The 17201-nt window shown below is 45.9% G+C and overlaps 1 protein-coding gene and 1 non-coding gene across 3 annotated transcripts; both read left to right on the plus strand.

Moving 5' to 3' along the window:
* Positions 1 to 2119: 2119 nt before the first annotated feature.
* Zbed3 (zinc finger BED-type containing 3) lies at positions 2120 to 16208 on the plus strand. 2 transcript variants are annotated; one of them, XM_076927195.1, is made up of 2 exons: positions 2120 to 2269; positions 14586 to 16208. In XM_076927195.1, exon 2 carries the CDS (start codon positions 14600 to 14602, stop codon positions 15326 to 15328), a length of 729 nt encoding a protein of 242 aa, XP_076783310.1. In that variant the 5' UTR covers positions 2120 to 2269; positions 14586 to 14599; the 3' UTR covers positions 15329 to 16208. The 2 variants fall into 2 exon arrangements, with proteins under 2 accessions (XP_076783310.1, XP_076783309.1); XM_076927194.1 differs by lacking the exon at positions 2120 to 2269 and adding an exon at positions 3714 to 3871.
* On the plus strand, positions 9204 to 9340 carry LOC143440528 (small nucleolar RNA SNORA47). The gene has a single exon (XR_013108176.1). It is a non-coding gene; the product is annotated as a small nucleolar RNA SNORA47 (small nucleolar RNA).
* Positions 16209 to 17201: the final 993 nt, after the last annotated feature.

Consider the following 17201-nt stretch of genomic DNA (forward strand, 5'->3'; position numbering starts at 1 on the left):
AGTTCACTGCAAGGCTGGATTCTTCCTCCTACGTCACAGCTGCTCTTACTGGAGCTACATCTCCCTCAGCTGTAATCCTGAGGGCAGCCTTTATGAAACCGAACTTCTACTCCATTCCCAAGGTCTGCTTGTTAGGCAGGTGTCATGGTGTGGGTTTACAATCTCAGCTAATAAGCATGCGAAAGCAGGCGGCAGACTGACCAGGTAATATGGCAAGACTCCATTTGGAAACATCATGAAAAAGATAACACTAGGTGTGCTCACAGCTGTAAGCCCACTATTCTCGACATGGAGACAAAAGGATCAATCGCAGGCTCCAGACCAGCATGGGTTTATAACAAGACCAATTCTAAAAGAGGCGGGAAGGGGTTTGCCAGTGATGTGGGCTTAGCAGGATAAGAGATGGAATCACCAACCCTGATGATTTGAGTTCAATTTGTGCAACCCACATAGCAGAAAGAAGAAACTAACTTTGGAAAGTTGTCCTCTGACCTCTACACACCCCCCCCCCACACACACACACATACCCACACACATACAATAAATAAATAATTTTAAAATCTAAAATAAAGAGAGAACACTATTCTATAAACTAACAAAAATACCATATACCTCACTTCAAGACCAGTCTGATGCCAAATGACTGAACCCTGTGCCTGCTACCATTCGCCTGTAGCCCCAATCTTTTCAATTTTATTTTGAGGAAGAGTCTGGCTACATTGTTCAGGCTGACATAGAACTTGGACTCCTTCTGCCTCTGCCTCAGTTACAGTGTTTGCCACCAATCTGAACTGAAAAATGGATGTGCTGGGCATTCAAACAGGAACACCTGGAGCTGGGGATTCAGCAGAGAAGCCATGGGTCCCATCACCACCTCTGAAACTAAAGAAATAAATGAGACAGACCTCTTACTAAAAGATATACCAAACACAATTATTTCATTAACGCAGGAAACATAAATGAAAAGATGGCTTTAAGTGTATTCACTTGTATTAGATACCTTTCTTTTCATCAGGGTGCTTTTGTTAAAGCAGTGGGAGGCAAGCCCACTCCATGAGATGGAACCCCTACTTTTAAAGATGCTAAGAACCTGAGACTACCGAGGTCATGGCCCAGAGACAAAACCTACTACTACGATTCTGCTAAATTAACACAGCAATAAAACAACTCCCAATGGCATATTTTTTACAGCCATATATGAAATCAGTACATCACACAACCTTCACCTTCTTGCAGTAGACGCTAATCAACACACACCCACAGCTGGACAGCTCACAAGGAGTAAGAGACTTTGAAGCATTCTATCCTAAAAGGAATGTCCCCATCACATCCTCCCCTCTCCTCAGGGAGCTATGTGGGAGAGGAGGTGGGGACAGTGTAAGAGCAAACGGTGTGGCTGACTCGGAGGAACCCTATATTCCAGACGCACCAAGGCTGACACAGGTGACACACAGAGACTGTGACAGCATGTATAAGACCGGCAAAGGGGCAAGCCAGACCAAATCCCAGCGAGAGAAGTGGGTAAAGTCCCCACTCCTAACAAAGAGCTGGTTGCAATCTACCCCTGCAGGGAGAAAAAGGGAAGGTAAATTTTCTCCAATGGAGAGATACAGTGTATCAACCACACACCAGGGCAGGCCTGATGCTCAGAGTAGTTGGCCAATACAAAACTGTCTCCATGTGTGATGGCTATTCTTGGTTCTCAACCTCAGCGCATCTGGAACTAACTAAAACCCCCAAAATGGAAAACACACCTGTGAGGGATTGTTGCCTAATTTGAAGTAGGAAGATCTACTTTTTTTTTTTTTTTTTTGGTTTCTCGAGACAGTGTTTCTCTATGTAGCCCTGGCTGTCCTGGAACTCACTCTGTAGAGCAGGCTGGCCTCGAACTCAGAACTCAGAAATCCACCTGCCTCTGCCTCCCAAGTGCTGGGATTAAAGGCGTGCACCACCACCGCCCGGCACTAATCAGAATCTTTGAGGTAAGAAGACACACCTTTAATCTTTTGAGCCTGAAAAACCCACCCTCTAATCTGGGCCACGCCTTCTGCTGGAAGCCTATATAAGGACATGGAAGCCGTGAGCTTTTGCTCTTTGTCTCTGCTCGAGTCTTGCTGGCAAGCTCATCAACATTAGAGCCCACTTCTGCGGGATTACAGCCTCTACTGAAGAGCAGCGGAGACATCCAGCCTTGTGAGCTGAACAGCTACTGGATTCTTGGACTTTCCGTTCATAGGCGGTCACTGTTGGATTAGCTGGAACACAGCCTGTAAGTCATTCTAAAAATTCCCGTTTCTATATATATATATATAGAGAGAAATTCATTCTGTAAATTCTGTTACTCTAGAGAATCCTAATTTTTTTTAAAAAAAAACTGGTTTGCTGGATTTAAAAAAAACAATCAAAATATATTGTATGAAAAAAAATTAAATCAAACTTTAAAAAAGGGTAGGGACTCTAATAATGAATTTCTCCATTACAAAATTATTCCTTTTGAGATACCAAACAAGATTTTTCTTTCCTCTGAAATTCTTGGCATAGTAAAACGTCAACAAATAAATCTATCAGGTTAAAAAACAAACAAACAAAAACGTAAGGAGGGTTATAATAATTGATCCATGGTAAAACGTGTTCTACATGAGCAAGGCCGAAGGTTCATCCCCAGCACCTCCTCCATTCGTAAACCACTTGAACCAAAGCAGTTAACATGGACTGTCTTACTTACAAAATAATTTCTTGTTTCTTTTATTTTTACTTTTTATTTTATTTTATTTTATTTTATTTTATTTTGCTTGTTGTCTTCTGGCTAGCAAGGCTTCGCGCCCATTACTCATGTGACTTACTTTGACCAATAGAATGTGAGCAGAGCAGTACGTGGGCTAAAGAGGCGATTCAGTGGGTTTTAAAAAAAAAAAAAAAGTCAGTTACGGACGAACGGACTGATCCATCGCCCTCTTCTGGATTCCACTGACACTGCACCCATGCATGCACAGACCCACCACCACCACGCCAAAGCACTAAGCTAAAAAGCAACAAATTAGCGAGGGTTTTGTTCTTGTATTTTATGAATGCAGAATGGCAGAATGTGCCAGCTGTGCGTAAGAGCTAACTGGTGCATTGACTTTGGCAAGTCACTTCCTTACGACTATTTGTAGATTAAAAATCTGTATGGTGGGGAATATTTGTACGGCTGGGACAGCAACCGCTACACAGCAGGATTTCCCCTCAACCTGCAAAGCCCCAAAGCTCTCATCCAGGCGGGTCTTGAAAAGGTTTCTCTTTCCACCAGGAGCGTGGAATCCAGAAACCCGCTTTAGAACGCAGCTGCTGGCGGCTGATGTAATTGTTGTAAATCACGCAGACGCTGTTGCTGACTGTAATGAAGACAAAAGTAGTCCCCCGTGCTGGTGGTTTTAACACCCTTTCCTCCTTAGACCTTGATTGCAAGGACTTCTGACTTATGCCACATCAGAGGCCTTAAACTGAAAGAATGCGAGCGAGCAGTGTGCCCAGCTGAGGATCTGGACCAGCTGAAGCAGGTCTTGGAAGGTTAACGCAAACGTGCAGAGGCACGGTTAAAACGGTTCTGGCATCCCTGAGCTAGTATTGCACCATTTAAAAACAAAAAAACAAAAAAACAAATTTCAATTCGTTAAACTAGTTCTCCATCTGTTACTCTAAACCCCTCCCGGACCGGATGGTTTAGCAGGGGCGCCCCGGCGTCCAGACCACGCGTCCCCGCCCCCCTGGACGCCCCCAGACGCGCGAATTGAGCGCTGTGTCTTTAAGGGGGAATCGGCTCTTTCCGTCCGTCCGGGACAAAATGTCTGCGAGGAGCGGGGAAGCGAGGGGCGACCATCGCGGCGTCCGGGTGAGCGTGGCTGGCTGGGGCTAGGCGGCCTGGCGTAGCGGGAGCGACCACGGGGGCACCGGGGGCTGCAGTGGTCTCGGGGGTCCGCGGGCTGGAGGGGTGCGGGGGACCGCCACGCGGGGCCGTGGGGACTCCGGGAGCCCCCAGGCCGTGTGCTCCGGGATCTGCGAGGGATACCTGCCACCCCGGCTTGGCGGAGAGGCCCAGCCTGTGGGCTTCCAGAGCCATCTGGGGCTTCCTGGCTCTCTGTGGTTAACCCTCTCCGGAGGGAGAGGGAAAAAACTGTCCCCATAAAGTTGTCTTGGGTGAAGACTGACTTTGAGCCCAGCCTTTGGCTGGATGCCTACCAGGGACTCCAGCGCTCGTGGGGACTTGGTTAACGTTTCCCACCTGTGCGGGGGAGAAAACCGGTGTAAACCAGAATCCCCTCCTCCACTAGACACAAACAAAAGAGTTTGCGGATCCTTTCCCTGCACACTGGAGCCTTTGGTTGTGCAAGCCTTCTGTGGCCGGCTCAAAGCGTTACTAAAAAGAACGGAATGGGTTTTCCTTCGTTGGAAGTAAAAAAGTACCTGACATTGCTGAGCTCCAAAGAGAAGGTGTTTAGAACAGCTGTTGAATTAGTTTCATAAATTGAGATATTAAAGACAAGGTCTCACTGTGTCCATGGGAGACCTGGAACTGGCCTGTGTGTAGACCAGGCTGACCTCGATCTCACAGAGACTACCTGCTTCCCAAGTGCTGGGATTAAAAGCATGGGCCACCATTCCTGGTAATTCTTGTACTATATTATTAGTACGCCCTTTAGCCTCCAAAATAGTTCAAAGGAAGTGACCGTAAAAAGCATAGGGAATTGTGGGGCTTTTAAAAAGTGTTTAAGAATCCATACCAGGTAATTCTCAAATGTTTTTAAGTTACAAAAGCGATTTATGTACATGTACATATATATTAATATAGAGCTGAAACAAAGGCGCATAGCGCGTTGTTTTAAAATGCATTACTAGTGCTTTGGTGGCTTTTAGCTAATGGTAGGGATAGCTGAATTCAGCTTAAAGCTTTCAGGTAGTGTTTTTGCTTCACTAAATAGCTATGGGTCCAGTACTTTTTGTGTGTTTTTTCTTAACAGCCCATGGAAAACCTTTTTTCTGAATATTTCCCACGTAACCCTTTGTTTCAGAATACTTTGCAGTCATTTTTACTGACTTAGCCATTTTTTTACGTGCATGCTCACACTCCCACCGGGTGTGTGCATACACGAGGATGCCTGTAGAAACGGGTGTCAGGTTCCACAGACCTGGGGTTACAGGCAATTAGGAGGAGCAGCTGGACCTGGTTGCTGGGAATGGAGTTCTGGTCCTGTGGAAGAACAAGCGCTCATGACCACTGAGCCATCTCTCCAACCCCTTTACCAGCTTTTAATTTCACGGATGCCTTCAGGCTAATAATTTTTCTAGTTGTCTGGGTCTGTTTATGAATGTGAGTCCATGGCAGGAAACTAATAAGGTGAGCAGAACTGGACAGATGATAGGTGAGTGGATTATGGCTCCTTGGCACTGCAGCCCTGAAGGCTAGTTACTCAATTATGTTTGCTTTGAATCAAACCACTGTTGGATGAGATAAACGCAAGTGCCGTTAGCGCTCCACATAATCTGTGAATTTCATAACGTCAGTTTTTCACGTTAGATCCAGGCTCAATCAACACACCCCTGTTTATTACTCTGCCTGGTAAATCCAACTGAAGTGATTGCCCTTGACTACAGAAGGACAAAGGGGACTGCACCTCACTTGGTTCCTGGGTTCTTCGGCCTCTAACCTACCCAGTTCTTATGTGTGCAAACATAAGTCATGGGTGGTTTGTAGTGACCATATGCATGAAACAAAGCAAGGTAGGTCTGAAATAAGGTGCTCGTCACAGCAGGAGGCTTTAGAGTGAATGGAAAATGAAGCCATGGTGCCTGCCCCTAGGGATGGTTGAGAAAGTTTATTGTGGACCTGAGAGCACAGCCAGAGGCAGCTGGAAGGCCCTAAATGAAGGGATCCCTGAGTGAGGAGTGAGGAAGAGAGAGGCACTAGGGACTAAGAGCCAGGAGGGCAAGAGGCCAAGAGACTTGAGTAGCTAAAATGGCCAAGTTGTATAGAAATCGGAGGCGGAGGTGGAGGCTGGGGGAAGGGAAGTCCGGCCCTGGGGCAGGAGCCTCTAGGGTAAGGTGCTAGGTACTGAGAAGAGCCAGGACTCTTAACAGGTGTTGGGGAAGCTGATGGAGACGAGTGGCCATGGTCTGCTTGACATGTTAAGTCAGCCATTTGTCCTGAGTTTGAGACAGAACAGTCTTCTTCCTTTTTTCTTTTCTTTCTCCATTTATAGGGCAGGAGCTCAGTGGTAGAGCACTTGCCTAGCATGTGTGAGATAGTGGGTGCAGTCTACAGCAGCACAAACAAAGTAACCAACAAAAGAATTAATAGAGATAGTACATCTGCTTGTCTTAAAATAAATTTTATAGTTCTATAAATATACCTGTATAGTCATACATATTAGTGTGTAAGACCATAGTTACAGGTTTAAGAGTTTTGCATTTGTGTACTCGTGAGTGCCCATGTGTGTAGAGGCCAGGACAATCTCTGCTTCGACCATGTGAGTCCCAGCGTTCAAACACTGGTCATCAGGCTTGGTGACAGGTCCCTTTACCTGCTGAGCCATCTTGATGGCTCCATATTTTCAGGTTTTAATGGCTTCCTTCAGCCTGTGTTGGTATTTGGGGAAGTCATACTGAGGAGTCTGGATTTAACTTGATAGGTTTCTAGTGAACTTCGAGATAGTCTCAAATGTGGGGATGATCCACCATGGGAATCTGTTATCTCCCACGGACAGTTATCACTCCTTCCAGAGAAGACCCCCCCAAGTGAAGTTCAGCCATGGGAAGGTTTAGAGGCACAGTGCCGAAGCCGTGGTCTCCCTTACCATGAAGGCTTGCAATTAGTATTTTCACCTCGTACTTTCCTCTCTGAAATTGGACTCAAAATTGTCCATTAGTAAGTTGATTTTATCCTAGCAGTACTTTAAGTAGTTTAAATGTGTTTAATTTTAAAACAGGAACTCAGAAGCCTAGTTATTTTGCATAATAATGGTTATGCATTGTTATCTGGTGCTAATTAATGGAGATGTGGACATCACCCCGCCTGGGCTAGCCCACCTTCTCAGCGTTCCTGGACCTGAGTGAGGTCTGTCTCTATGTGAAGGTCCATGTAGGAAGTGAAAATAGTTTGAGGAGCCATATCCTGGGTCTCTGATTCTTTCTGGTTTGCTTTGAGCATTATGACTCTCTTAGGATTCCATCCTGGGTGTCCACCAGGAATGCCACAGTGCTGCTCGGCCACTGCAGTCTCAGTGCAGGTGCACCTGAGCAGGGGTGCCAGTCGCTCCTCTCTGGTTCTCTGCATGATGCTGGGAGGTTAGCCAGCCCCCATCTTAATTCAGAGAGATGTACCTATGGCAAACGCAGCCAGGTGTCTGCTCTGTCGAACAGAGGAACAGGTTGAGCTCTTAATCCTGTCACATCCTCTGTTTCTTGTGGTCACAGAATCTCCTGCTTGAGCAAGGCACAGGGGAACCATGTCCTCCCTCCAGATGGCAACTCCCTGTGCATGTGGCTCTCCAGGTGTCTCCTCTCAGCAAAGGCCTTGCCCTTGAGACTGTCTTCCTCCAGCCTCCTTAGTGTCTGTTCCCACCTGAACTCATAGCTGAGATGCCAAGGGTTGTTTATTAAAAGTTGCTTTTTATTTCCATATCGATCTTGCCACATACATTGTGGTAAGGCGTAGGCGTAGACCCCATATGCTTTCTTGGAGGGTTTCTTTGGCTTTTTAATACTTCCCCTCCTCCACCTCTCCCATCGCCTGACACCCCAGCTGTTGTGTGTCTCCTTACTTTCTTAGCCTAAATCTGTGGAGACGCCTCCATGTAGGAGTTTTGGGCACTACGATGGGGTCCAAGTGGTAGGCATTCAGTAGAAGCCACAGTTTGAATTTTGACACGTGACCTGGCTAGCAGCACACAGCACGGGCAGCTGGGCAGAAATGTCAGGCGGCAGCTCTTGGGAGCCTTGCCGTCATGAGAGGAAACGGCCGATGCTCCGTAATGCACTGCAGTGCTGGGCCATGACTGGTAGGCTAACTGTATTAAAGCCAGCTTCTACTTGCAGTATTCTCTGTCTGGTGGGTTCATTAGGATGTAACTACATCATGATTAAAGAACATCTGCATCTTTATTTTTAAGATTTAGTTATTTTATTTATATGAATGAGTACATTGTAGCTGTCTTCAGACACACCAGAAGAGGGCATCGGATCCCATTTCGGATGGTTGTGAGCCAGCATATGGTTGCTGGGAATTGAACTTGGGACCTTTGGAAGAGCAGTTAGAGTTAGTAGTGCTCTTAACCACTGAGCCATCTCTCCAGCCTAAATATCTATCTTTACAACACTTTACGACACTGTAGTAATCTGGTATTCTCTAGAAATGATGGGATTTTATACACACTTTACAGTATCTAGTGCCCCCCCCCCCAAAAAAAACCTTCCTCTAGGACACCTGGCAGATTTCGCATCCTGTAATGACTGCAGTAATATCCCCTGCTACACAGACATTATGTACTCAGCTATAGTTCCCATTCTAAATGATGATGAAATAACTATCCTACCACATATGACTTCATGTTGTGGTACCTTTAGTTCTATGTTTAATGTAGAAAGTTCCAGATGGCTTTCCTCAAAGCGCACAGATCTTGGTAGGAATCGAGTGTGCCCGTTTCTGCCCCCTTCCCGACTTTGAAGGTTATGCTTGCCTACCTTGGTTAGGGTGGTGATGTAAAATGACACCCTTGTCTCTTGCCCGCATAGCGTTTCCCTGACAGAACTGCCTTTCCACAGACATTTGAATTGGCCCTGAGGCCATTTGCCTACCCAAGTTTCTCGATTAGTTTCCTATTGGATCTTTTGCTTTTTAAAAATCTCATTGTGACAGCTGGGCAGTGGTGGCGCATGCCTTTAATCCCAGCACTTGGGAGGCAGAGGCAGGCAGATTTTTGAGTTCAAGGACAGCCAGGGCTACACAGAGAAACCCTGTCTCAAAACAAACAACTAGAATCCCGTTGTGAGAACTCTTGGTGTGTTCTGTGGCGACGAGCAGCTAGGTGGGTGAACCTGGGCTTTCTGTTGTGCTCCAGGTGAAGCTGAAATAGGCTCGGGCTTGTATGTATTGCAGGGCTGGACAGGTGCATGGACGGGGTTCCACCCTAATATAAAGTCACATCTTAGAGCCAGGATGCAGCCCACTCTGGAGGACTGAGAAGGTGGAACAGTTCCATACCATGCTGGCTTCCATTGGTTAAGGCCTCCAACATTAAAGGGCTGACAGGCAAAGAATATCCTCTCCACCACCGTGGAGGGGCAGAGCTGTGCTGGCCCACACTGTAGTGTTGCTTGTCCCCACTCTCAGGTGAGGAGTACTGTGAAAATCCCATGTTCTCCTGCGGTGCCCACCTTAACTTCCAGCAGACCACACATGTGCCTGGTGATCTCTCAGCATCCCAGAACTTACAGGAAGCCCAGCTTGCAGCTCATAGGGGTGTAAACCCTTGATGGGTCACCGCTGGCGCTGTTAGAGGGGCATAAGCCGTGGGGACCCTGAACCCTCCACACAAGTGGGGAAAAAAAAAACACCTCACAAGCTCACATGCCTGTCAGAATGGCAAAGCAGTAATCAAATCATTTTAAATTTATGAAATAAATTATAGTCACTATAATAGCATCCCATCCTGTGTCTGGTAATTAAAAAGAGCCCTGAAGGATAGATCAAGGCAGAAGGAAATGGAGTTAACAGATAGGATATATAGGAAATCTTAGATAACGCTAGATATTAAACTGTTTCTAATATACAATCTTGTTCTGTGTACTCTCTAGAATACTTGGGTGAGGAGACGTGGGTTTCCCCGACATCTCCGTGCATAGCTGTATCTCCACAGTTTGTTCTTTCTCTTGCCCCCGCCCCCCATCTAGCTGGTCTCCTTTGCCCCCTAAATGGTTCTACCTTCTGCTCCTATGATGTGTGAATTCCGTTACCCTTTTCTTGTCCCCTCCCTAGCCCTTTAGACTCTTTTTCTCTTTGTACATTCGTGTCCTACAGATGCATACACTGTGTATAAACTTTACTTTCTGTATGTGAAGGGGAAGTGGCATTTGTCGGAGTCAGGCGTAATTCACTCTACATACAGCTCTTGGTTGCATCCACTTTCCTGTGATGTCATATTGTCACTTGTCTGTGTGTGTGGTCCTCTACCTCATCTGTTGATAGACATCTAAGCTGGTCCTTTTTCCTTGTGTGTATATGGGTGTGTGTGTGTGTGTGTGTGCGTGCGTGCGTGCATGTGTGCGTGCGTGCACACACAGAAGTACCCCGGGAGCTGGTTGTCGCACAGGATGAGGCTGAGAACTTAAGTTCTCTGTGAGAGCAATATGTGCCCCTAGTGCCCCTAACTGCTAAGTCGTCTCTTCAGCTCCTGGTTCTGTGTCTTGACTATTCTGAATAGTTCAGCAAGAAACATGGTGTGCAAACATTCTGTGCTGTGTTGACCTTGACTTGTTCAGGCATACTCCCGTGTGATTCAGATAGATCATACACTATTGATTTTCTCAGTAACCTCCCCAACACTCCACACGTGAGCAAAGCTATCCCCAACAGCCTTACAGAAGGATTGATGCCTTTTTCTCCATGTGGAGACAAATAGCCACCATTTGTTGGTGGTTTCCTTCATGACAGCCATTTTGATTTAGGTAAGGCTCAAAGCGGTTTTAATTTCCTTAGTGGCTGTGAATGTATGTTGAACGCCATCAAAACATTAACTGGCCATTTGTATCTCCATTCAGTTTATTAACTGGATGCTTTTTTGGCAATTTTTGGAGTTCATTATGGATTGCAGGTATTAATCTCCTGTTGGATGTGTAATTGACAACGCCTTTCTCTTCCCCTGTAGGCGGTTTCTTCACTCTGGTGTCGGTTTGCCTGGTGGTGCTGAAGCCTTAGCTTCAAGCAGTTCCAGTCTTTGGCTCTGGCATTGTTTCCTGTGCCATAGACCTCTCTGAAGTCCTAGCTTATACTTGTCTTAATGTTTTCCTCTGGCAGCTCCAGGGATACTAAGATCTTGGATGTGTTGTGAATTGAACTTGTGCACCCGGTGAGAGACGGTCCAGTTTCATTCTTTGTACGTGGATATGCAGTTTTCCTAGCACCACTTGTTAAAGAGGCTGTCTCTTTTACAGTGTAACGTACAGCAGCTTTGTCAAAGATTGCGTGGCTGTAGCTTGTGGGTTTGCTCGATCAGTCCTCCATTCTGCTCACTGTTCTACAGAGCTGTCTGTGGACCTACTGCACTGTCTTGTTTCTATGGCTCTGTAGTTCTGTAGTATAGGCCAGTGCTTCCAGTGCTGTTCTGGTTTGCTTTGCATTGAATTGACTATTAAGAGTCTTTTGTGTCCATATGAATGTTGGGTGTTTGTTCTCTAGTTCTTGGAGGTGATTGCATTGACTCTGTAGATAACTTGATGACACAGCCATTCCCACTGTGTTAATTCTGCTAAGCCATAGCCCGGGCACTCCTTATCTTCAGTGTCTACTTCATTTTTTTTCAATATTTTAGTTTTTATTTTATTAATAGAGGTCATTTCACCTTAGGCTTTGGGGCTTTTGTTTTGTTTCTGTTTTGGTATTGAGAGTGGGATATTTTTCCCCCTTGATTTTTTTTTTTTTTTCTTGGCAATTTTATTAGTGTGTAGAAAAGCTACTGATTTGGGATGCTGAGTCTGTTTTCCTCTTACTTTCTTAAACTGTTTTCTGGTGGTGGTCTGAGGGTCTTTTCAAGATCCTGTCATTTGATGAATAATCTCACTAATACTTTTCCTGTTTGTTCCGCCTTTCCCTCTCCTTCCCCACTCTGCTGAACAAGAGCAGAGAGGATGGGCACCGTCTTTAGAGAAAGTGCTTTTAGTGTTTCCCCATTATGTATATAGCATTGGCTACTATTTTGTCCATATATAGCAAGAATGATTTAACATAAAAACTCAATACATGTAAGATACATAAAGTAATTAAAGTCAACCACATGATCACTTCAATAGGTACAGGAAAGACCTTTGAGAAAGTTCAGTATCCCTTTACCACAACGCCTTGAAGGAATGAGGGACAGAACACACCTCAGCACGTGTTGCAACCAGGGATATTGGTCTGTAGTTTAGTTTCTCTCTTGTGTCCGTATCCAATTTTGGCAGAGAACCTGCTGCCTCTGTAGAGAGTTTAGTGGTGTTGCCTTTTCTGTTTTATGGAATGGTTTTGAGCACATCAGCATTAGCTTCTTTTAAATGTTTGGTAGAATTCAGCAGCGATCTGGCCCCCCTTTGTTGGAGACTTAATGCTATTGGCTGTTCCAGGGCTGTTGAAGTTGTTCATTTCCTCCTGCCCTTAGATCTGGCAGGTCATAAGCAGCGGGGAACTTAGTCATTCCTTGTAGGTTTCACAGTACTTTGGAAAACATTTTAAATATTTGCTAATTTCACAGGGTTTGTTAGCATCTGATGTGACAACCTTCAGTTCACCTCTGGTTTTATAAACTGGGATATTCTCTCATTGTTTTGGTTAGATTGGCTGGAGGGTTTTCAATCTTAAGGTTTTTCTTTCTTCAAAGAACTTGTTTTTATATATTACTCATTTAGCTTAAATTTCATTATTGCTGTCCCTGTCATAACTTCCTGCCATCTACTCCTTTGGCATTTGACTTGATCTGTTAGACCCGGGGTACATCACTGGTCCATTTATTGTGACCTGTCTGGATTTTTAATGTAAGCATGCATAGCTATAAGTTTCCCTCCTCAAGCTGCCTAGGCTGCACCCCAGAGCTTCTGGTGACTTTTGCTTTCATACTCACTTGGTTCTAGGGATTTTTAAATTTCCTTCAAGATTTTCAAAATCCACTGTTTTTGAAAATGTGTGGTCTAATTTCTAACATCTGGGTAGTTTCTTAGTTGCTCTTGCTGTTTTCTTCACTGTGCTCTGCTGATTCCTTTGTATTAAGGTTCAGTGGGCTACTAAAAAGAACTTAGAGCTCATGTCTTTCGGGTGGATATTCTGCATGTGTCTATAACTTACAGTATAGTTTAACTCTGAAATTACTTTGATCTTTAGTTTGTGATCTGTCTGAACATGGGAAATGGGTATTGGAAAAACCCACTGTCATTTCTGGCCTTTTATGCCCATTTTTTGTTTTGTAAAATTGGGAACCCAAATCTCTCCCTGTATACATATCATGTACATATACAGATGTTATATTTTCCTGGCCTTTGTCTTCAGTTTTATTGATTTAAAAGATTCTGTAATTTTATAATCTCTACTGCTCCCCCCTCAGCCTGGCAGAATGAGCAGTCGCTGGCTGGCTCACCAGGCTTGGCTCTCCGTGGCCATGATGCTTCCTGAGATAAGTCATCAGAAGAGTCAACAAGTCTTGAGCATTCTGTTTAACTTTCAGATATTTGTCTAGATCCACACAATCTGGTCCATTTCCGACTTGTTCCAACTTATTCCAAATGCCACTTTTTACAGTTTTTTTGGGTGGAGGGGCAGGGAGTTGTGTGGGTGAGTTGTCTTAGTCATTGAGCCAGTGTGATGGCTCAGCAGGTAAAGTACTTGCCATGTGAGCCTGGTGGCCCGAGTTCAATCCCCAGAACCCCTGTAAAGATGGAAGGAGAACACCAATCCCACAGGCAGGTTATCTGATCTCCACACCCATCCTGTGATGCCTACACACGTATTCGAGACTTGGCGATTACAGTCCTGACTCTGTGTTTGGGTCCCTCTTGTGTAGATACTTTAGCAGACAAAGCATACACCATTAGATTTCTTCCCCAGTCCTGTAACTGAAGTGTCAACCTTTCTGTCTTACTATGAGAGGGGCCATTAGTTAGGATGAGCAGTAAAGACTGTTTGCGCATGTGCTGGTACCTATGAAATGGTCAGGAATAGAGGGGCCTCGCTAGGCATCCACTAGTCATTTCCTGCTAACTAGGCTGTTCCACAGCACTTCTTGTGGGTGTGTGTCGTACAAACTCCGATATCATCCCGAGGCATCCTGTACACATCTTTCTACTTTGGAACCTAGGATGTTCAGAACCTCAAGGTCATTGAGAGAGACCTGGCCGAGCATCAAATGTAAAGGCACACGTCTAAAGGCTCTGCCTTACATGCCTACTTCCTAAAATGTACATACTTCGAAAGCTTATGGTTTCCTGTATGACCAGTTTTCTTATAAGTACATTGTATAATCCCCACTCTCAGTATGTGGTGCCGGGATCAAATCTAGTCACTCGTGCATGCTGGGCAAGCAAGCTACCAAACTACATCTCCAGCATTTAGCTCAGTTTCTTGATACACGTGGTACACAGAGATACTTGGTCGGAAGAGAACGCTTAGCACAAGGACTAGGTATTTCTAACATTCTTTTCTTAGACATTGGCATTTAATGTTTAGTATTAAGGAGGGGAGGAAAAAAAAAAACATATCCACAAGGTTTGTAGCACAAAAGAAAGGTAGTTTGTCCTCAGCTAATGTTTATAGGATCAGTGTGTATTACAGTATTACAGTAATGATTACTGTTACTCTCCCCACCCCCATGCAGACACTGCAGAAGGAATGAAGAATGAAAAGGCCCTGAAGATCACCATGGAAGACAGGTGGCCTGATGACCCTGCAGAACAGGGAGGCCCCTGTCCTGTGCCCGCGGGGCCATCATACTCCGAGGCCTGGGGCTACTTCCATCTGGACCCGGCTCAGCCTAGGCACCTGATGATGAGCGCCTGGGCCACCTGCCGCCTGTGCGGGGAGCAAGTGGGCGGCCTCCCCAGCTTGCAGATGTGGACGCGGGCGCTGTGGCGGCACCTGAGTGATGCGCACCTGCGGGAGCTGAAGAAGAGCGCTGCTCCGAGCGCGTCGCTCGCCGCGTCCTGCCCGCCGCCGCCGCCGCCGCCGCCGCCGCCGCCGCCCAGCCCCACCATGGCTGCCGAGGGCGACTGGGCACGCCTGTTGCAGCAGATGGGCGCGCTGGCCATGCGGGGCAGCCGGCGCGAGCTGGAGCTGGAGCGGCGCGAGGCGGCCCTAAAGCAGGCGGAACTCGAGCTGGAGCGCAAGCGCCAGGCTCTGCAGCAGGAGGCCCAGTCCTTGGCGCAGGCGCGCTGCCAGCTACTGGAGGAGCGTGAAGCGCTGAGTGAGTGGATGAAGAAGCAGAGCTCCAGTCCGAGCTCCAGTGCACAGGTCCCGGCGCCATCCTCTCCTGTGCTTCCCAAGGAAGACCCGGACACCCACGACGACAACGACGACTGTGATCCCCAAGGCCCCGCTGTAGCACAACAGCTCCATGTGTAAACCTAACCATAGGGTGCAGGCGTGGCAGTGCCCCCAAATCCAGTAGTCTGGTTCGGGTACACAGGATGGTCCTTACAGCTACCTCCTAGTAGTGCCTTAGTCCTGAAGGCTTTTTAAGCCAGAAGGTTCTCTAAACACCAAAGACTCATCACACCACGAGCCTGTCAGGGGAAGGGGCATGAAAACAAGGATAAGGTTATCCAGGAACTCGTTCCACTCCTTTCCAGATACATAATCTTGACCCAGCACCACCATGTTCAGAAAGGAACCTTGAATATCACTGACTCCATGGCTCCCTGCCTTCAGCATCTATAGAACCCACACCGGGCCAGTCCCAAGAGACCCCTTTTCCTGTCCCTCATGTGGCTAACCCAAGGCAATGCGCACCCTTTTACTTAAATCATCTTTCCCTGGATCAGACCCAGTGACAGGCGCATTGTCCCATTTTCTTGTCTTGCATCTTGATACCTTATCAAGACATCTGTCCCTAGGGAGAATAGTTGCTTGCCTCTATTCTGACCTCCCCCTGAGCCAGAAGAGACACCAGAGGCCACACCGCCCCACTGCCTTAAAGTCAACCCCGGTCTCATTCCCTTCCCTTCTTCAGCCCAGTTCCTGAAATGCCTACCCCTGAAAGTCGAGAACTCCTCATTGTTCACACTTGCCACTTCGCACCCCACCGTGTTTGTCTCATGTCTTATTGCATGCTAAGCTACCACCCAAAAACCAAATATGGTTTCCCCCAGCCCTTGACGTTTTTAAGTCCCTCCTTTTGGAGGTGGAACATGCTTTCCTAAAGTTGTTTGTTTTGTTGAGATAAGGTCTTTTTTTTTTTAGGTATATTAAATGTAAATGCCTTAATAAAAGTTTGGAAGGGCAATCTGACCATTATATTTTATAAAAACCAAGTACATTCTAGAACACATCTCTGCATTTGACTTGGGAAAGAAATGTGTTTCTGACTGATATATAACACTGACAAATTAATTTCATGAAATACTTTCAATTTTGCAACATACTCTTGGGTTTTTTTAATATGTATATTCATTGGTATTTTGCTTGCACGTATGTCTGGATGTGAGGTTTGGGAACTACAATTGTGGGCTGCCACATAGGTGCTGGGAATTGAACCTGGATCCTCTCAGAAGAAGCAGTCAGTGCTGCTAACTATTGAGCCATCTTTCCAGCCCCAGTTTTTTGTTTTTGAGTTTTTCTTTGTTTTTGCTCTGTAAAGCTTCTATTTTCCTGAGTGAGTTTGAAAACTAGGGTCATCCTTGGCACTTGAGCATAAGAAAGCAAGTAAAGTAAATTATTGAAGGTACCTTGTAAGCAAAGACACAAGTAAATAGGTGAGTGAGTAACCTTTAAAAATGTTCTGAAAGTTTCACCATTTGAAGAGTAAATGGTGATTCTTTATATTAAGGTTTTTTCTGTCCTGAAACTCATTGTGCAGACCTGGCTGGACTTAAACGCAGATCTGCCTCAGCCAAGATTGCTGAAACTAAAGGTGTGAACCAAATTCCCAAACAGTTTTTACTCAACTTTCATCCTCAATTTTTTTTTTTTTTTTACCTTGAACAATCTAGGAAGACTCGAAAGGCTATCTGGACATGGACATAAATGATAGTTTCTGAAGCATCCTGAAGTATTTGAGATTTGTTTTTATGATCCATCTTCTACATTCAGCTCCTGGTTCATTTCCCCAGAATTTCAGTAACTTCTGCCAGGAGCTTGCTAATCCCAGCCTTCTCTGTTGACCTGGGTCTGGACTTCATGCCCTGTTGCCTGTCTTATGGTTTCTCCCACCACATATCCGCCGCGGCTGACACCTGACAACTAGTATTTTCTGGGCACTTGAGCAGTACCAAACACG

Source organism: Arvicanthis niloticus, chromosome 29, assembly GCF_011762505.2.
Source record: "Arvicanthis niloticus isolate mArvNil1 chromosome 29, mArvNil1.pat.X, whole genome shotgun sequence".
Classification (NCBI taxonomy): domain Eukaryota; kingdom Metazoa; phylum Chordata; class Mammalia; order Rodentia; family Muridae; genus Arvicanthis; species Arvicanthis niloticus.

Bases quoted from the DNA above. Each gene is read 5' to 3' on its own strand.
- Zbed3 (XM_076927195.1), top strand. From the start codon at position 14,600: ATGAAGAATGAAAAGGCCCTGAAGATCACCATGGAAGACAGGTGGCCT.